The sequence below is a fragment of the Agelaius phoeniceus genome, chromosome 9 (assembly GCF_051311805.1).
Source record: "Agelaius phoeniceus isolate bAgePho1 chromosome 9, bAgePho1.hap1, whole genome shotgun sequence".
In the NCBI taxonomy this organism is placed as follows: Eukaryota; Metazoa; Chordata; class Aves; order Passeriformes; family Icteridae; genus Agelaius; species Agelaius phoeniceus.
In genome coordinates this window covers 25,104,207-25,126,336 of record NC_135273.1, presented here as the reverse complement: position 1 = coordinate 25,126,336, position 22,130 = coordinate 25,104,207, and the positions used below count along the sequence as shown (strand labels likewise).

The window sequence follows — 22,130 nt, the reverse complement described above, 5'->3', positions numbered from 1 at the left end:
AACAAGATGAATTTGCACTAACATGGTGCTGAATGCCCAGCACTGTGGTTAAATGAGCTTACACTCTGCAATCCAACACCAATGCCTAGCACTGTGCTCACACTTTTTGCCTTCAACATCACCACATTTTCTCTCACAGTATAAAATTTTCATACTATTTTTCCACTGACTTGTTTTTTTTTTCTCTGCATCTTATACAGGTCTAAATCTTCTGCCAATTAAGTCAATGGGATTTTTACAGTTGACCTACATTGAAGAAATACTGGCTTTAGGCCTATTGAGTTACAATTTCCACACAAGTAACACTAGAGAGGTGTTTTTTTCACTTCACACATGATAAAGAGCTTTTAAGGAATATGAGTGAATGGATAAAGTAACTAAACACAAGTTAGAGATCAAAACCCTCAAAAATATTAATTAACATCCAAGCTTGTATTGTGAGCAGTGTAGTTTCATAAGCAATAATGACTCTTATCCAGAAAATGAATGGTATATGAACACATACTGAAGAATTTTGTATCTATTACAGTGACGAAAGATGATGACTTAAAACCGAATTTGAATGCTTTCATTTAAAATACTATTAAACTCACTATTAAAATCACTTTGTCCAGCAGGTGTTTCTAAAACCTTTAATTCATTAGGTATGCAAAACCCCCAAAGATCCCTCTAGCATGAAACTGTATTTTGCTTGGAGCTGCTAGGACTGCTACAAGATAAATGGCTTGTAAGGATATGGATTTGAAGTATTACAAATTACTTTTCAACCAGATATCTATCAGTGCCATTTTATTGATAATGAGGGATTTGCTGACTATTTACAACTGACATTTTCAGAAGTTGTTCTGTAATCCAAAATGATCTCCTATTCTACAGCATTCATTTTTAAACTAGGATCCAGAGGGAAAAAAGTAGGTGTTTGGCACAATATGACATTTTCATGTATTCTGAAGAGTTTTTAAAGGACTTAGCATCCAAAATAGCAGAATAGATTAAAAAATACATAAGGACATTTTCATTAGAGATTATCTCTTCTCAAAAAGTTCAGATGCTTTTATATGAAGCACAGGAGTTCAGACCCTCATCCAAAAGTGTTTCATGGAATTGAGGTCTTTGGGATGCATCAAGGTGGTCTTTTGAGACTTCCCATTCTTTATATAGCTTCTTGTAACAGGTTGTAAAGGGAAGATAAAGGCAAACTTGCATGGAGTTTCAGGACTTTTGGATCAGGCAGGCACTCACAGAGCATCCTTTTAGCACTCAGATCAAAACTAGTGAGAACCAGGAACTTTATGAGGCCCTAAAGGGAGACTGGAAGTAGAAGCACTGAACTATTCTTAAACTTCAAGAGAGTTCTGTTATGGTTACCTATAAAACCGGAATGAATTCAGTTTGCCTGAAATAGTTCTGTTTTCTTTAACTAAATGGTTTATCCAAGGTTTTCTTCTCTTCTATTTCTACAATAACTTTTCTATAATAACTGTTCTGGCACCTTTGCCAAAGGAATGTGTTATGCACAGTTTAATGGTGCACTGAAGTGACAACTCACTGGCAAACACTCGATTGTACCAAACAAAAGAAAATAGGAGAAAAGGAAAGGCAGGAGGGCAGGAGGTGGGAATCAAGAAGGGGAGATGTCTATGTCTCTGAAAGAAGCAAAGTGGCAGAAGATCCTGGACCTCTAAAACTGAGCAACAAGAAGAATGAAGTAAAAATAATGAAGAAATAGTGAGGCAGTTCACAGACTTTGTGCTACAATTATTAGCTGTTTATTGTCCTAGAAGACATGGTCCATTCTTCTTATAGCCTTATGATTAATATTGATAAGGAACTCCTGATCTGTGTCTAAATATATTGACAGGAGCTGCCAGAAATTTCTGTGCCTCAACATAGGTCAAAATTTATTTTTTTATGACTATACTGAATCACAATTTTTCCAGTATGTTAAACATACATTGTACATACATAACTACATAGAATATTTGAGACTTCTCAGTTTGTCCATTTCTATTGTGATGCCAAAATGTGAATTTTGGAACCTAGCACTGGACAGGCAACTAAGCCTTTTGGTTTTGGGTTGGTTTTTTAATGTAGTGCTGTGTAATAACGTGCATAGTACTTTAGAAAGAGAAAGAATACAGGAAAAGCAAGTTGTTGATTTCCACCACAAACTCCCTGCCTGAAAAGAAAGGTCTCCATAAAGGAAGTTAATAACCCTGGTCTGCCTGCCTTCCTGAGACAGGACATCACTCAGATGCTGCTACAAATTCATTGTCTATACATGTATCTCTTGCAATATTTATTCATTTTCCTGCTGTCAGCAGTGACAAATTGTTTCCTTGCATTCTTTAGTTAGAAATGGGCTGCTTTTTCTTTTTTTTTGTATACCTCCCAAAATCTCAGTCAAGTCCATAGCTGTTACAGAACTCAAAGCAAAGGCATTTTATGAGACATGCAGCAACAACAATCCCTGTAAAATATCAAGATTAAAGAAGAAATTTCATGAAGCCTTCAACAAATCCTCTCATATCCCATCACAGGTTTTCTTTTTTTAAATAAAACAAAAGCAGTACCAATGGTAACAACTTCAACAAAACAACAAAATCAACAACTCTCCTATTGCTCTATGACTATACATAAGTTTAATAGTGCAAAAATAAAAGATGGGCAAGAATTTCAAGTTGGGGTATGTAAAATATTTTTCAGCCTTTTCAATGGAACTTTTTGCCCATATTCACACATAACAAAGTCCAGCATCTAAACTGTAGTTTAAAACTAAAAGTTTAAAAAAAATGGGTGTACAGCAAAAGCTCCACTGAACAATGAGCTCCAGGAATGAAAGCCTGAAAGACATTCATAAAAATAAAAGGGCAGATCTGTTAGTTGGATGAATAAATTAGACAGCTACGGTCCTCCAGAGGGTGCAGTGAATGAAATGAAAGGAATGAAATGAAAGTCCAGATGCTGAAAGATTAAAGAAAATTAAGTGAATTCCATGAAAATCCAGGAGACACCATCCTAAAATTTTAGTACAAACATGACTTCCAAAGGCCCCTAAAGCCCCAAATTATTCTAAAATGCCACCATTCATCCATGCTGAGTCAAAAGCATCATCCTTTCTTTCATATCACAAAAGTTCTTTACCTGAGTTTTGTGCTGTGTAGAATGAGGGCAGGAGAGTCTTCACCTTTTATTTGCTTCTTCTCATCAAATACAATTACAGTGCCATAAGTCTACATTTTATTTTCTCTATTGGACTCCTTGGTTTATTAAAAATTAAACTACCATGAAAAATACTCACAAAATATTAAATAAGCATAAACATATCAGTTGAACTACTTAAGAAAGCATTAAATTTGTTTAGATGTACTCCAGCTTCTTCTGTGGTAAAAGGATGCACAGAGATTACTTTAGACAAAGAAATCAAAACAGAATAATTTCATTGTGAAAACCAGGTAACGTTGTATTCTTGATATCCATTTACACTCCTTTTCATACAAAAGCTTTATTGCATTACATTTCTGAGAATTATTTCAGTATGTGTTAAATAGTTTTTGAAGGTTTATAGACTGTATCAAAGCACATCAAATCAACCAGAACACAGCTGTTTGCTACTCTTCTCTCTAGCACAATCCTATTTTGGACATTTCTCAGTCTTCAGACAGTTTTCCCTCTCCTGTATCTGAAATTGTGTTTAGTGCTGTCTGGAGCAAGGTGGTAGTAATAATATTTAAATTTACAGTTTCAGAGAATGATATAGTTTACTTCATCAAATAGAAACAGTTCCATTAAGGGAAACACCAACTGCCCTGATAATGTGTGCCCCAGCTGTGACTGCGAAGGTGAGAAGGCAGGTTTATTTTCTTTTGCATTCAAGGCTTGACCCAAGACCCATTGGAATAATTGGAAAACATTCACATTTTTGTAAACATCCTTGATACTTAACTGATATGTGATTTGTGTTCAGTGGTTCATGGAGATCCAAACACATTGGAAAATTTTTCTTTTAGATTTGCTCTACATCAGACTCAAACTTTGGACTTGGTTAACAAATCAGGGCAGTGAACAATGATGTCCTCAGCAATCCCTGTGGGTGATTTTCCTGTTTCAGCAATCAGCTGGTACCTTTCCTGCATTCCACCACTGTTACATTGGCAATTGAGGGAAGCTAAGCCAAACTAGAGCAAAAAAAAAGCATCTTACCTATTGGTCTGCCTCCATCATGTAAGTATTACTGGAGAAGAGGGTTCCTTCCCTTGTCTTGGGGACAAAAGGGCAGCTTCCTTCCCTGGAGCTTCCCAGCCTTCAGCAGGTGAAGAGTCCTTAAACCAGGACAAAAGCCAGGACAGTTTGGCATTTCCTATCAGTTTCATCCTGTCCATTTGTAAATTATCAGTTCTGTTCAACCTGAGAGGAATCGGCCCACGGGGCACGATTTTATCACGCCTGTATTTCGGGGGCTGCTTGGGGTAGGGCTCGGGAAACAGGAGGCTTTGGGCCGAGGACAGCTGCTCGGAAAGTTCCCTGGAGCAAAGCTGCGAGACCGGGCCCTCAGCCCCGAGCCCTCCCTGCGGAGCGCTGCCGTGTGGGACCGCTCCATCCCACACGCTCCTTCTCCAAGGCTGCGGCCGCCGCTCCTCTGCCATCTGCGGCAGAGCCTCAGGATGCGAGCCGAGCCCTCACGGGCCATGGACGGGTCAGGCTGGCAGGGCCCGCAGGGCACAGCAGTACCAGAGCCCCAAAGGCTGCAGGCTGTGCCGGCTGAGGGAGCCCCCGCAGCCCCTCACGCACCCATCGGGGCCGGGGCGCGGCTGCTCCCGGCCACAGCGCTCGGGGAGCGGCCCGAGCCGGAGACATACAGCAAAGCCAGGCAACCAATCCTGACCGCTTCAAGCGGGCTCAAATCCATCCAGTGAATTTTACCGCAGGAAAAGCGAGATGTGCTGTTTGACCGATACTTGTCTGGAATATTCTCTGCGGGGCGGCCTCAGTGCTGCCCGGCCCCCCTCGCAGACCCGGCTCCGGGGCAGCTTTGCGCTTAGAGCGATGGGTGGGACTGTTCTGAGAACAATACAGCTCCCGCTGCAGTTTTCAAGAAGGGAACTCAATTCGTGACCTTGTACTTCCCTGTGCCTGGGTAATTACTGCATTACCCTGGAGATTTTTAAACCATTTCAGATTCTCCCTGAACCGCCACATCCAGGAGTTAATGCATTCCCTACTATACTGCTACAGCATTTATAAGGATCTGGCTGTCAGCTTCAAGCCCCACATTTTCCTATTGTCTCTAAAAGTACAGTCCATTAATGCCTTCAATCTTGATTACAGCTGATTACAAAGATGCCACCATTCTACAGAAACAAAGTTATCAAAGAAAAAAATCTGAAAAACTATTATCTGTTGAGCCTTTGAGAACTTCACTTGATATTAAAACAGGTAAAGCAACATAATTCAGTCTCAAGAAGGCTCTCTATTCCATTAAAATTTCATTGATTTGCTGCTGATAGAAAATGAACCACAAGAGACATTGATGAAAAAGCTTTATAAAGGGATATGACAAGTGATCATCAATTACTGCAGTGTAACTTGAATTGAACTTTAGCACGGTGGGCAGGTGCAGACCCAGGATTACGAACAGCGTCTTAGCCAGCAGCCAGTTTTCTCCTTCGTTGTTTTGAATTTGCTTCATTATTAATAGGTCTGGGGGAGGAAAAAAGGTTTAAAAAAAAGAACCCCGATGCCTCTTAATTTATCACCTTTATCTGTGGCCCAAAGTAAAAGCATCCAAGACATCTCAAAGTACCTCGACTGTCTCCTTGGCAGACCAAGTATTTTTAGCCCACTGGATGTGAGCTGCTCCCGAGAACAGATGGGTTTAGCACTCCAAGCCCTTCATGGCTGTATGTGCACTGCTGTAGAACAGAATGAATAAAAAATGACCTGGCTTGAAATCTTTATTCCCCACTTCCATCTCATTGACTTCTACAAATTGTGTACATGTCTCCTCCCCAACAGGAAACAATGTCTGCCAGTTTCACAATGCCTCCTTGTTCCCCCATTACAAACTGATTCTTATCTAGGGTGGGGAAGGGGAAGTTGGTTTTTTTTCCTTTCATAGTAATATTTCAAAGGTTCACAAGTTTTCTCACTCTCTCCTGATCCTGCCTTCTCAAATAATCAGTGGTCTTTGGCAGAGGAGCTGATACAACTCTGAAGTGCCTGTTTCTAACCCAGCCCGAGGAGAACAACTGGAATCCAAGCTACTCATTTTTGCTACACCACCACAGCCGTTCTGTGGGATGTTTCACCTTTGCAAGGAGCTGGTACATTGCAAATGTTTCCATTTGGTATTTGAATGTGTAGTCTGAACTTTGTACTTCTTAATCACAAACTTTCATCCAGGAGGAGATTTCTATTGTGATTGATCACAATGACAACTTGGAAAATTAGATACTTTTTTTCTACAAATGTTCATGAATAGGCTTGGTCCTTTACATAACCATTGATAGAGAAACTGGAACAGTAGGTCTAATTTCCTTTATGTTATTTATTATTCAATTTAAATTAATTACTTTTTGATGCTCAGACTTTTTAGCAGTGTATAAATGTAAATCATACTCTAAGGATCCAAGCATGTAACACAATATATTCAAAACTGTGGACAAAATGCATCCACATTTTTTTTTTCTAAACTCACTTCCCTAGCTTCATTTTTTTTCTGGAGAAAATTATCTGGGGTCTTATTTAAACCTTGACAAATTTATTTCAGTCATCAGATCAGATATTTAATGGGCTTGACATTTTGAGTAACTGTTCCCTGGGTATTTTAATTCTCCCTTAAAAGGAAACTAGCATTAAGGGAGTGAATGGATACCTAATGAAATGTCAAAAACATTGAATATCTACATTGAATTTGGAGCATAATATAGTACATTTTCTTTTAGAGATTAATAGAAATATAAATTTTTTCTGTTAAATTTGAGCACATTTTTCATATTTTCTGCAATTAAAAATGCCCTTAGATAATTTTTTTTTTTTTTTTTTTTTTTTTTTACTCTAAGGAGATGAAACAATTTTATGAAGCTTGGCATTTTGAAAACAGAACATTTTTTATCAAATAGTGTCAATGGAAGATTTTAGAGTAGCTCTGGGGAAAAGTGATTTTAACAGGCAGCCCTGATAAAAAATTTTCATATTTATCAACTAAGGATTGCCACATGAACTCCAGCAAATGATGTGGGATCTCAGCTTTGGAATTCAGTGAATATTTTTTGTCCCACAGAATGGTTTGCTTGCCTACATCTGTCTCTACTGCTTTCTTATTTAAAAATCAGATTCTAATATATCTTATAGACTACTGAAATTAAAAATAAATGAAGTAGCATTATGTGAGTACAGCATATAACAGGTAGCAAAATATTGTCTAGAAGGCAGACCAGAACTTATGCATTGCTGTTAGAATTTTATTTTTTTCTTGGATTCCTTGAGAGAAAAAGGCAACAGTAAAAATTATAATGAAACATATACTTTAATGCTTCTTCATTACATTGGATTTGAATGACTTCCTAAAAAGATATTTCACATTAGCATCTGGTTATCATGAGCAAAAAGACTTTGATAATCAAGAACTGACATAAGTGCAACAGGCTGGCTATCTTACTAATTACAGTGCAGTGTTCACTGTACAGGTCTCAGAAATGACTTGCTGTAGTCCATTATTAAGATTAAATTCCTAGATGGGAAGATATTTTCTTGTTTACAATGCTGGCATTTCCTACAGGAGAGCAGAATAACCAGGGATACCTTTATTCTTCACTGAGTTTTTAAGTGCTGTGAAAATTACACTGGCAAACTCATCATATTTCACATGGTAAGCAGTACATGGTTTCTACATTTGTAAATCCTGATATGCATTATACATTTTACAATTTTCTGCCCCAAATAAACTACAAGAATACTTAGTAATTTTGTCTAAGACAACAATGTCTGATTTTCCTTTCAGGCAGTCCTCTCCCAGTTTGTGGAATAGAAGGTACATTACACTTGGCCACATCTTCACATGCATTGACCATTAATGACAACAATCATTAAAAGAATTAACTTCTACCAAACAAGAATTTGCAATCACTCCCATTCTACACACCCCTAAACAAAATAAGTCTTCACTATGTTCTTGGTCCACACTCCTTCTGTATCATTCCTGGGGCACTGTAATGTTACTTACTGAACAACTTTGGGCTTTTTTCTTACCACTAGGAATTGCTTCTTGTTGCTGTTGTGTGAGGGAAAAGTAGTGACGACACTGGCTTGAATGGTAAGCAGGAAAACCTGTGCATCCCAGGAAGTACTTAATCCAAGCCTTGCCTGCTGTTATATGAAAATCTGTATGGAATAGACCAGTCCTACCTCCTCTCTTTTCTCTCCATGGCTTGGGAGCTTAGGGCCTTCTCCCACCCACAGTTCTCATTAAAACTGAGAACGGGGGAGAAATGGCAGCTAAGCTTTAAAAGAGACATTAACATGCCAAGTGTTTTCTTTGTACATACATCACAAGGACACAAATAGGACCAAACTAAATGTCCAGTCTCTTTTGAAGTTATTTCTCTTCCATAAGAAAAGTCACTTTTTGTTGTATAAAGATACCATAAAATGTTACCTTCATTTAAAACTACTGGAAGAAATTCCAAGAGAGAAGAACCCAAATCCATTGAAGGCTCCAGCCTAGTAGAAAATTTGCATTAGCTACAGGCCATCATGTAAATATACAAGCTACAGGATTAATCACTAGCAGTAAACAAATATTTGAAGAGATGCTTTCACACAACACTTGCATGGCAAGAAATTAGCTATAAAAATCAATTATGCATCATTATCATCTGACAGTATGTATCCAGGAGATTCATCTCAGGAAACACAAAGCAAGCATCTGGTCAAGTGCAAACACCTCATTCTGCAATTGATAGCCTGGCCAGGGACACATTTCAGAGAGGTCACTTACCCCATCCTCTTGGGAAGGGAAAAATGAATCTTAAAGCAAAGCCACAATAAGACATAAAAGAAAGCCAGTCCTTGAAATTCCTTGAAAAATAAGCTCTGACTTGTAAATATGGAAACGAATTTATTAATAGAAAGAGAAAAGTTTCTCCCACTGTAAACTGCCACAGTCTAGAAGGTTTGTGTTGTGTTAAATGGAAGAATTTAGACTGCAGTGAAATGTGGTATAACTTCATGAATGCTCAATATTCAGGTTTCTGGTGTTTCAAGGGAAGTCTGAGCAGAAGTGGATTCCTGGTTCATACAAAACTGAAGTATTCTACTGTAGTCAGTGTATTAATACTGCCTCACTTCAGCCAAGAAATAGGTTTAATTTGATTCAAGGTAACTGAAATCTAATGGAAATTCTCCCTCTGAATCTGGTTTTTTGAAATAGTTTCTACTCAGCCTGAAAGTGAATCTCTGTTATAAAAGCAATTTTTAGGTATCCCCTTCAGGAGGGAGGTGTTATTTTATTTAGCTTAGGATTTGTTCAGAATAGGGATTTAGTACCTAAAAGAATAATCCAGGATATCTATTATAAAACTAGTATGCAAAATTCATACTACATCATTATTCCATTAATTACAAGAGTTACACTGGCATCTACTTTCTTTGAGTAGCCTTGGAAATCTCATTTGTGATTACTGTCAATTTTTTACTTTTGTTCTTTTTGAGAGAAGAGGGAAGTATTAAATTGGAGATGTCTGTGTACAATAACAGATTAAAACAAAATTCAAAAGAACAGATGAATCTGTGGATCTATGAAGAAGCAAGAATAAATCCTCAAGAGATGCTTTTTTCAAAGAAACCTGCAAACAAGCTTTGGACCTTGTGTGCCATATTTTATTGGTGTGAAACAGATACGAGAAAAGTTAATTCATTTTAAAGTTTAAAAGTTTACCTTACAGCTGTGGCATTTTTCTTTATGAAACACAATTACCATAGCAGACCTCTCAGTGAACTCCTGGTGGTTGCATCAGCAAGAAACATTGACAGGGAATCTTGTAAGGAAATTCCATAACACGCCCCTCTTACAACTTACCAAGAATTACCACTAGAAAAACAGGTCAGGCAGCAAGACTGGAAGGTCCCAGGGGGATGAGCAAAATCTCCCCCTGGCAGCCAAGGAAATGGCAGCACCAGGCCCATTGTTTCAGCCAGTGAGGAACAGCTGCAGCCAGCGCTACATGGAGAGGCAGACAGAGGGAAGCATTCAAGGCTGCAGCACTGACCAGCCCAGCTCTTACAGATTCAAGGGTGCCAAATCTACCTCCAAGGTAGATTTAGCTCAAAGATGAAAGCTTCCAGACTTGCAGAGAGAAGAGGTAGCAGTGCCTGGTCTTCCTCCCAGGGCAGCAAAAATCCAAAATTCTTTCAAAAGAACAGGATAAGCACATTTTGCCCTTTCTTATTTTCCTAATTTTCCATATTTATTCTTTCACTGCTTTATCTCCTATTCTTCCTACTAACTGGGCTACATTTTCATAGTCCCCTTATTATCTTGTTGCCCCCTTAGGCAACAAGAAGCACCTGTTAACTTAGAAAACATCTCCACGCCTGTACTTCACTCAAGTATATTGGCAACAGCTGCACATTTCTACCAAGGAAAGCTTCTGTTAGTTTCTGCTAGCTATGATCTCCTTTTGTTTCCTTCAAAACTTATCTTCAGCCAAGTGCACAGTATTTCATTGCAGCTGCTTCTCGTTTTATATTGTTTAGATTTCTTTCTTGGTAACTCTATGAATTGGCTGAATACTTTTTATTATTTCTGTGGGGCTTAAGGGAGAAAAAACAAGCAATTCCTTTACTTGTGAATTCTGCCATTTATTAGGAGAGTAAAACTCTCAGGAGAAATTGCAGTATTTCAAGTAATATCATTTGCAGGGGAACTTAAAAGGACTTTAAAATAAAGCTAGGTAAAACTTAGAGTGAGAAATTGATGACAGACAAAAAAATAGAAAATTAGAATTAGGAAATGTGCTCTGAAGTGAAAATAATGTTAATTACATCACAAGAGCCACATAAGCTAAAGAGCTATTATTTCCAGGCCTTCTTAATGCTAAACAAAACACAAGCAGTTGCTAGGAACTGTGTCACTAGAAATAAATAGCAGTATTATTATCAGCTTCTGAATGTGAATTGCATGTGGAACAAGTTCTTCAATATTCTGTCTATAAACATTCACAGCATTGTGTTGAGTAATCTTTTGAAAACTTTAGAATTTGCATGTCTTCTAGCATGCCTAGTGCCTTTTCCAGAGAAAAGGTCTGGGAGTTTTTTTTCATGGGGGTTTTTTGTTGTTGTTCTTGGTTTTTTGGGGGGTTTTCTTCAGTGCATAAAGGCAAAAGACTGGTCTGTAAAGACACCTAGGTGTCTAATCCTGTACAGTCTAAACCTAAAGTCTACTGCTTTCTGACCTCAGAGGTATGTCTGTGGATAATTATATTTTTTATCATTTTAAAGGTCCTTTTCCATTCTCCTTTAAGTAAAGGTCGAATTGTTCCATGAAAAAATTGTGCAGCTGTGAATAACCTGAGGCTGAGGTGGTTCTTGAGATGCTTCTGAAGGAGGGAGAAAGAGCAGAGCTGGTTTGCTCAGAGAAAGCAGATCTTTTTTGCTTATTTGCTGTGTCCTGACTTGCTTTGTTCTGAGGTGCTAACTATTTAAAACCTCCTGAGCCAGTGTGCCAAGTTATTGGTACAGAAACTGCCCAGCTGTCTCTGTGGGACATTCAACAGAATTTTCTTTTCATGGGCCAGAAACGTTGATGGATTAAATCACACAAAATCCAATGTTAACAGAAAAAATGTTCCTGCCCAATAATGAGGCTTGTGTACAAAAATCTGTATTTTCGTATGAGTTAGCCATAAAATTAATTATAAAAAAATACTGTTATTACTACCGCAAATATTTACTGTTGTAGCACCTGAAATGTTTAGTGTGCTTTATTGGCTTGGATAAGACAAGTTTCTTTTCCTGGTTGATTTTACCATCTAGATCAGACAGAGTACAGAAGGTACCAGTGAGTCAAGAGTCAAATGACTGTTTGAGGAGAAAGGGTTCAGGAGAGATCTCACCTGGATTTTGAATAGAACCCCACAGGGCTCAGAGACTGCCCAAAGCAGTAGCTTATAGAATTATGCTCAGTATGCCTTTCCTATGTGTACTGTGATGAGAGTTTATTATTTTTCTAGTCCAAGCACTAAGCAACTGCCCCACAGATCTAGGCTTCTGTTCAATTTTCATGGGGTCAATATTTATAGTAAATTGCTCAGGCACACATTGTGTGCATCTTGGTTTTACAAATAAAATAGCATGATGATACTGTAATTAGCTGTACCTTTTCTATGTATAAATATACCAGCCCCACCCTCTCATAACTCAGAAAAGGAAAATACCCAGTCCTACAGCAAAGTAAAGCTAGCAATATCCACTGTGTCTCTTGTACATCTAAAAGTGGAAAGTGTGACAAGACCAGTGGGAGAATTGCAGCAAATCAAACAGTTTCCTTTAGAATAAACTGACCACTTACTGTACAGGAGTAAGATTCCTTCCAAGGCTTTTGGGCTTCATGAAAATGTAAATAAAATGTGTCTGACCTTTGTCTCTGCTGTGGGGAACTTTGTAGGCCTGAATTCAAAAGCATAATGGCAACTTTCAAGCTACACCTAATTACATTCACAATCACAAACTTCACAGGGATGTTTGAAGGCTGCTTCTCTTGTCATCAAAGTGCACCATTGGGTAATGAAATTGTCAGCAGAAACTGTCAAACCTTGCTTTGGAATACAGAATCTGTTCACCAACACTGATACAGTACTCTGTGAATGGCTCCTGCCCATGCTTCTTGCAGTATAAAACATGAGAAAATTAGGACAGGAATTTAGCATTCCGTGCAATTGGCTACAACCCCTTGAAAATTTTTTTGAAGTAATCCTCTTTTGCAATTTGCTGGTAATTTCTCACCTTTTAAGTGCTAGCAGTATGAATAATGATGATGATAATTCAGATGCAAACCAGAAATATTTTAGGCCTCCTAATGAGGATAATTTTTGGCCACAAGACCAGTGGCTTTGAAAGTGGGTTAACTACTTCCATTGTTTACTTTTGTAACTATCTATTACTACAGCTATCCAGAATGCATTCCTGTTGGTCCTGGATCAGTTATTCAAATAAAGGGCTGTAGTCTGGTGGATTCTTCTGCTGTCCACATGGCTCCAGGAGTAGCTCCCCACCTGAGGATGTGATGATTTCTTCCTGGAATGATAAAACCAATTAAAATACCGAAGATCTAAACTGCACCTACCTTCTAAGAATAGCAATGAAGGCCATCACTCCTCTGTAACTGGCTAGCAACTATGAATAAACACTTGATAAAATAATTACAGACCAGCAAAAGGATCTTACAGGTTAATCATTTTCTTCATCCTTTGTTTGTCTTATTTATGCTGGTAGCAACTTGTGCTATTCTCAAGAAGTGAAATCAGCGCACCCAAGAGACTCTGATTTGTACTACTTGTAAGTTGCTGCACTACTTAGGAAGTCAACTACAGATGCTTATAGAGGGTGTTCTCATGGGTTAATTGAACAGACAGATGCCAGTCTTACCATGCTGCTACCCCCAGGCAGACTGAGCAGGAGCTCAGTGTTGAGTGCTCACACACACAGGAACAGTTTTCTGACTGATGACAGCAAGGTGAAAGACATTGCCCTGGCTAGGAAAAGGCAGTCTGTACTCACAGCACCTATGCACACAAGATGCACATTCACATCATATTCTGTAAGGTTTGTTCTTCCAACTAATGGTTACCACTTCCTTGTGTCTGCCAGCTGAGTTGCTTGAGTGACCTCTCAATTTTTTAATCAAAATGAAACAAAAGGAAGTCACTCAGTATAAGCAAGTAAAAAATTAGTTACATCAGTCCTCCTCGGGGCCTTAAAAAAAAGGCAATCTTTGGCGTTGGGAAGTATACTCTTGCTAAAAATAGCCATGAGGAAAGCAGCACCTTTTCCAAAATATATAGCAATAGCTGCAAGGGAAAATGTGCCCACAGCACAACCAGTCATATACAGATTGCTTGGGGTTACCAGGAGGCTTTGGGACAATCGAGAGTGTACTTTACCAGAGAGGGCAGACAGAAAAGCCTCTAAGAAAACCAAGTGACAGACAGGATAAAATACCTCCTGAGGTGATTGCCAAACGTACCAGTTTTAATACAGCCATAAGCTAGACAGAGAAAATAGAACTGTGTGTTGGCATTAAAGCTGAACTGGTTTCCCTGATAGGCTTACTGCTGGGGCAGCTATTAACTCTTATCACGGGACACCTAAGCAAGGTTTTTCCTTTTTTTAAATGGCAGGAACTAAAAGCCATTCTGCTTCTGACAAGTGCTCTACTGCTGACTGTAAATAGATGTGTTCCTAATACAGTGATTGCCTAACGTGAGCTGTGATGAAAATACAGGAATATAGCTGGAGCACAGATGGCTGGAACTGGTTGTCGCCATCACCAGGGGCAGAGGGGAAACTACATTAGCCAGAGGTTGCACATCCAACACCTGATATTCTGGATTTGAGGTATTGTATGTTTGCTTTTCTTGCCCTAACAAAGCCCTGGTTACCTTCTTTCCAGGTGCACCGGGGCTGGCTAGATGGCATGGAACTTCACAGCTGCCTGTGAAGTTTTGTGACATCGTGTTTTGAATTTGTGGCTAAAACAGTGTTGATAACACACTACAGTTTTGGCTATTGCTGATCACCACTTGCACAGCACAAAGGCTTTCTCTTTTTCCCGCTCAGGCCCTGCTGGCAGAGTAGGCTGGGAATAAGGGAGAACTAGGAGGGGACACAGCTCAGTTGGTTAACCCAAATTGGCCAAAAGGACATTGTGTACAAGAAGGGTGTCAGGGATTTGAGCTTCCAAGGTGGCCACTGAGAAAGGTTTTATTTAAATTAGGGGAGGACATATATTTTAGTCAAATGTGACACCTACGATCTTCCCATGTGGAAATATAATTTGTGGACATGTAATGTCATAGTGATCTCTGAGGGGACACTAAGGCAACACAAAACTGATACTACAAAACAAGTGAGATAAAAGCAATATTTAAAAGACAAGGAATTTAGAAGAAAAATAACCTGAGACTGAATACTTAAAAAATTAAAAGCTGTGAAGAAAAAAATTATAGAATAACTCTGAGACTAGAGTGAGAAAAAGATAAAATAGGATGGGGAACTAGAAAAGAAAGGATGAAGAGGAACTATAAGGGTGGCTAAGAAAAAAACAGAATTAAAACTGATGAAGATAGGGAGATGCCAGATGAAAACAATTTATGCTTTCAGAAACAGTGCTCCTATTTAGTTACAGTCTGGCAACAAGAAACAGAACCTAGAGGTAAAGTAATTCAAACCCATCTAAAATCGAATAGTAAATTCCTCTTGCAAAATTGTTTTGGGTAATAAGAAGTGACCCTTAATACATCCCTAAAAGAGAGCCCCTCCATGTTCCCTTCTTTAGTGCAGGGTCACACTCTCTTGCTTTTGCACATTACAGCCCTCACATCAAAGGTAGAAAAATACTGAAATTTCATTGAAAGACCTTTCTATGGTATTTCCAATCCAATTTTCCACAGCAAAAAGGCTCAGAAAGCGTTACATCTGTCAGCCCTTATTAGGCCATTTGTAGCCAAGGAGAGTACACACTGTACAAAGGGACACAAGTACATACTGGAGCACTTGAAAGAAGGGGAAAAGCCTTCTGATTCACTGCAACAGAAGTATGAATGTTACAGCTGGGCTTAGTGTACAATATTCTTTCCCACTATGGTCATTCCTATTTTCCAGTGTGGTTTCAAGCTATATGGCTCCTCATTAAGTTATTAATCCATTCCACTCAGCTATTGATCTCCACCTAGCAAGTGTTACCTTGTGAAAATCAATCAGGTCAGTGAGCGTTGGGTGTCGGTTTGGATCCACCCCCAGGAAGCTGTAGAAATCCCCCGAAGCATCCACCAGGAAGTGCTTGAAGCCGTTCTGCTGGCGGTAGGACAAGGCATAGCCCCAGATTTTCTCACTGACTCGCACCAGGAACGCGCCTTCAGATTTATTCATCAACAGCTCCTCTGCTTCCTGACGGCTGATAATGCCTGGCAAGAAAAAACCCCGTGCTTATGCAGGTAACAGGTCTGCCAGAGGCAATCAAATGCAGCAAACACTGAACAGAAGTGAAATCACAATGGCCTAACTTCTGAAGGCTGGAATGTTTCTAGGAGGAGATGGAGACAATGTTTATGCTGTTTGCTTCTGAAGGGTAGCTGTAAGGGTTTTGATGGAGTCTGGTGAGATATGCTTTTTAATTTGATGATTAAGACTTGCTTTTTCCCATCCTTACTTCTTTTTCAAAGGATAAATAAATGCAACTGGCCTATCAAACCAGCAAATTCTGGACAAGCTGTCATTTAAGCAGACTAGAATAGCTAGGCATTGCAGCTTGAATTTGCAATGCATTGCTGATATTTGCAATTGTATTGCAGTTCTGCAGACTCTGTTGTCTTATAACTGCTTAATATGTCCTACAAAAGGAATGTAAAGCAAATGTCAGGAGAAAAATAATTTCTCTGCTTTTGTACATCCACACACATACACATGCATAGATCCATATAGGTAAATTTGAGGGAAAGGTTTAACGGGAGTAGAGTTTCAAAAACTTTCCCATTTTATTCTTTTGTGTTGAAAAAATTTTCATCTCTCTTGTTCCTTCTGATTCTGGGGCACAACTCTGAAGTTGCTGGTGCTTCTGCTTGCATAGAAGTTATAACAGATAGAACCTATTCTAATCACAACCCATAACAAGGGTGTAATCAGAATTACACCTGGCACTGAACCAGGTCTTACCATCCACCCAGAGAGCCTGGTTCCAGTCTGTCTGGTCAGCCTAGAGGACAGTCAGCTCATGTCTCAATTATCTGTGAAACACCAGATGCTCCTTCTCATCAGGAGCAGATGTTGAATTAGGCCATTCTGAGTGTGAACATGGCACCATACGTCAGTAAATAATGTATGTACATGTTCCAAAGTTACTCTCTGTGGGGATAACTTTCTCCAAACAATGTATGTAATATTTAATGGAACTGCTTGTCATCGTAGAAACCTACACATGTCCTAGAGAGAGTTCCATGAAGCCACCTTGTTTTAGTGTAATAACACACATAGTTCAGGGATTATCAGTTTGCACAGAGATGGGTTTACCTGACAGTTTGGAATGCTCTAATTAAGTCCTTAAGGAAAATTATGCATCTGGGAGACATAGGAAGGGACTGAGGAGGTCTGAGTATTAAAAGCAAGCACTGTGTGATATTTGGAAAGGTAGAAAAACATCTTCTTTCAATTTTTTGTCTACTTTGAGAATATGAATTTCTTTTACAATTTTACTTGGTGCAGTGACGAAGGGCTCAATCTCAATGGGGCTCAGAGGTCCCCTTGGGAATACCCTCAGTACTAAGAAGAAATGTACACATATATATAGTCTGCTGAATGACACCCATTTCTCTTTTATGAAGGATATTGCAACATCTTTGCACCAGACATGAAGAACAGGCAGTGCAAACATAAGCATTTGTTTAGAAACAGCAAGTAACTAACTGCTCAGCAACAGTGTCAATTGATGCACTTTCCAAAATTCAAAGTACTTTTCTTGGAGGTGTTCCAAGATGAATTATTAAAAATTTTTCAACTCTGTTCAAATGAAAATACAGTACCAATATGAATCCATATGATATTATGGGAAACATATTATGGGAAGCTGCACAACCACATCCCCAATACCAGGTACCCAAGAATTACACAAAACCCCATTCTGAAATCACAGTATCTGTTAACCCAGTCTTCTCTCAAACTGACCTAATTTAAATATGCATTAAATGTGTTATTAGTGATTATGATGGCTACTTCCTTGACAAATCTCTGCTGGAAATAAATGTAGATGAGCCACACTACCAATCTCACAGCATTTAATGACAGGAAAGGATAAACAGTGCCATCACCAGCAAATACTACATTAATTACCATAAATCAGTATTTACACTGTAGTTCTAGATTGAAGGCATGCTGATAACTTTTGAGATAGGAAGTGGGTGCTGTTATAACTACCTCTTCTCCAAACAGTGTCAGAACTGTTACACAGCCCTGACAGGGAATGAGGTAGACTAGACAATTCAGCCTTGGTGAATATAGAGAATTTGTAAAACAAAGAGAATTGTAAAAAAAAAGTGGTTGTATTATACAGTGAACAATATTAGGATATTTCTAGGGTTTGAATCACTATCAGGCATATAATATGAAATTCATTTAACATTGATTAGTTTAATGGCAAACAATCTGTTCACCTGCTCTCAACTCCCACCAGTGGAGCTAAAACACTGTAGGCTTCCACACAATGCCATCTTCTTTGCCAGAGCTTAGTTGTGCTCTGGGCACTTCATATCATTGAGTAGGTAAGAAATGCTGCATCGCTCAAAGCCAAGCTCTTTTTTGGTTTTAATTCACTTTTCTGCTAAAGATGGTGTAATAAATTATCAGCCAGCCACTCTCTTCCCTTTTACTGTCCTGATTCTGTTAATAGCTCACAACAAACCATCTCTCCCCACAATTTCCTCCCTCTCCCTGCCTCCCAGTTATTTTGTTTTTCTCTGGTTCAATTCTTCAGAGGGTGGTTATTACAGCAATGAAAGTTTCCCTCTACCCTTTAAAAAACATTATCCTCTTCTCAAGACAATTGGAAAAAGAGTGGCACTGTTCACTCCTGAGATGATTGTAGAAAGATAGACAACATCTGTGAAACGCCTACATTTAAAATTGTTTTAACTAAAATCAAGAATCTTTGGTTTCCCAAGGCTCTGATATGAGGTATAGAATCACAAATGCTCTTATCCGTGCTAGTTAGGACATTAATGACATATATTATATTAAATAGAAACCACTGATGCTTTGAAAACTAATTTCCCCTCACTCTCATTCTTGCTAATCTCTTAAAAAGATTAAACAAGGGGAAAGCCTAGTCCAGTTTTTGATGCTTATAGATATTAACAGCTCGGATTCTTAGCAGAGAAAATAACATTTTCTAAGACAGTTATTTCAAATCATAGAACATTTATCATCAACTGACATGTTCCTAACTAACAGCTTCATTTTTAAAATACAGGACAAGTTTTAGATTATGATAGGCACATCTTAACTTTTTTTTTGCAATTATGTTCTGTTTACTGCCACCAATCTTTCAAACAGGAAAAAGAACATCCTAACATTTAGGATGTATTAAGCTCATGTGAGAAGTGGTGAGTTCATTATTAATTTAATAAGCCCAGCTAAAAAATCCTAATGCTGCCTTCCAAGTTTACAGGAGCCTCAGCAGTAGAAAGTGCTATTCTGCAATATTCTGCAATGACACCTCAGCTTCCCACTCTACTTTCAGGGTTATCCTACATACATCCTTGAGTGAAACTCAAGATATATGTATGTATTTGTTGCAAAAAATGCCACACCAAGCGTGAATCCAAGGCTGATAAATTTTGCCAACAAGATAGACAATGTAATAGAAGTCTAGAATTATTTTTTCACGATTATATAGATAAAGTAACATCACATCCTTTGTTGTAACCTACCAAGGTTACAACAAAGAAAGAAAGAAATGAAAGAAAGAAAAAAGCTGAAGTAAATTTCAGGAAAAAGAAAACACTATAGAAGCCTGAAAATAACTTTGTTTAGAACAGATTTTATGGTCTTGGGCATTTTGATCAAAAGTTTGGTCATAGGTTTTTCTCCTTATTTCATTACGATTTTAAAAAATCATGCAGTTAAAAAATCATGCAACCCCCAGATCAAAACTGCCTGGGGCCAAAATCTGAATGAAGGCAATCAGTTTTGAAAGAAATAATCAAAGTAAACAGAAATTCAGAAGGGATTGATCCAAGTGCAGCCAGTGTGGTTTCAGAGGAGCTGACAGGCTGTGTCACATGGCAGTGTTAACATAAGCCACTGCCAGGAGGAGCAAGAGCAGCTTCTGAGAACACTCTGTGAACCTCATGGAGGGGGGCAGAGCTTCCAGAGCCCACAGAAGATGGAGATGCTCGTGAGGAGGCAAAACAAGGTAAAATGAAAACTGAAACTGGGGAACTAAAACTTAGAATAGATCTGACCTTTTTGATGTCCCACAATAAGGTGGGATAGTAAAGGCTTGGAGCAAACACTCAAATGACACTAGCAACCATCTCTGGTCTTTCATCTCATCTCTGGTGAGAAGATGAAAAATCCAGCTCCTTCAGCCACTCAGAAAGACCAAAAGCAGAAAAGCAGGGATGATGAACTGATGGCTTCCCTGCAGTGGAAGAACTAGAGCAGCTATGGTTTATACTCTCAAGGAAAAGCATCACTCAGAGCAAGTTTCCTCAGGTTGACTTTTCCAATTCTCTCCCACAGGTGCAAGTCTATACATGGACTCTGAAACTGACTGAATATAGTTCTGGTTGTTCATTGGGAAGGACACAATCTACAGCAGGGTCATGTCTAGACTGAATACTTTATGTCATCCTTGAGACTGCCAACGTCACACAGAATTTAAAGAACGCTGTTATCAGTACGGTGGTTTATGGACTGTGCTGCAACTGAAAGAGTCAAAAAATAACAAAGGGCCTAAAGTACCACATATAATAGTCATGCCTATATAAAAAAAAATCATTCTGCCTTTAATGATAAATATATACGAATAGAAGTCATACATTGTCATTTCTCTGGTGTTTCCAGCAGAAGTAGCATGCACAACTAAATACACCCACAAATACTTGCAGCAATAGGATCATACAGTGTACTGCTATTGAAGAGGTTTCACCCTCTCCTTCCTTTTAGTCACAATGCTTTTTTGAATAATGCCACAAGAAGAGATCAATAGTATTGTGTGAGAAAAGCTGGAGCTGAGAGGTAACAATAGCTCTGCCTCTGCTATTTCAGAATAGAAGCAATAAAGGCCAGAAAGCAAAGCAAGGGAGTAAATCAAAGACATCTGGTAATAGAAACAAAGCTGTTGAAGCTATTCACCATCTGCTGTTAAAACAGAACAAACTCACATGGGACTAGATCTTCAAAAGAGTTCTGTTTCCATTTAGACATTGAAATAAATGGCCAAGCTTAGTAAGAAAACCAACAAATAAGAAAACAAAAATTCAATAAAAAACCCAAACACAAAACCAGCACAACAACTGGTAGGTTTGTTGAGGTTTGGGAGGGAATTGTGATTTTTTGTTTTTTCAAACTCTGGCTTGAAGTGTCATGGCAAGAACCCAAGAGCCAAGGGGTTCTGAATTCCTATGTAATGCTTTTGCTATTTGCAGCTCGTAAGAATGCAGCTTTTTCATGCTGTGCTGCAGGTTGGTAATGTGAGTCCTAGTAACTAGTAATATTTATGGTCACAAAAAGCAAAACATAAATATATGTAAATAAAACCTTCCTTTCTCCATAGAACTGCACTGGTAGACAAAGCTGGGTTGTATTTAGAAATCAACAGGTAAAACACACATTTGAAATATACTCACAGATGAGTTTTGTCAGTACTCAGGGGACAGTGTGGGCCATCTTCTCTGAGCTACATAGGCAAAGCAAAGTGAGACTCTCTAGGGAGCCTCTGGACAAAGTTTTCTCTGCTCCACACTCACCACCTCTTCTGCACAATCTCAGGAGTCAAGCATGAGTAACATACCTCAGATAGAGATAAATCTGTGCTGGGGAAAGGTGAGCAGGAGCCCATTAGCCATTCTTCACCATTCCTCTCCTTTGTAACCATCCTGGCACATTCCTGGCGTATGCAGAATTGGGAAGCAACACCTCAGTGAGATTCAGCCAACTCTCCAGTGTGCCTTGCTCACTACAGGAACTATGCCCTGGGCTATGCACAGACACTATAGCAAACCAAGGCCCAGAGGAATAATGTATTTCTGATGGCAAGAGATCCCTTTAGGCAAGGATGAGGCACCTTGATAATTCATCATGTGCTAAATGAGCTCTCCTTGAATCTCTATACAGGAGAAATTCAAGGAAAAGTATTATAG

At 38.8% G+C, this 22,130-nt stretch overlaps 1 protein-coding gene across 1 annotated transcript in view; it reads right to left on the bottom strand.

Annotated features, from left to right (window-relative positions):
- Positions 1-7,442: 7,442 nt before the first annotated feature.
- SH2D4B (SH2 domain containing 4B) overlaps positions 7,443-22,130 on the bottom strand; it is a 62,438-nt gene continuing 47,750 nt past the window's right edge. The window contains exons 7-8 of the mRNA XM_077183304.1: positions 15,961-16,181; positions 7,443-13,293 (exon numbers count right to left, since the gene is read on the bottom strand). Of these exons, the coding sequence (XP_077039419.1) occupies positions 13,201-13,293; positions 15,961-16,181 (314 nt within the window). The 3' untranslated portion in view covers positions 7,443-13,200. The remainder of the gene's footprint in view (positions 13,294-15,960; positions 16,182-22,130) is intronic.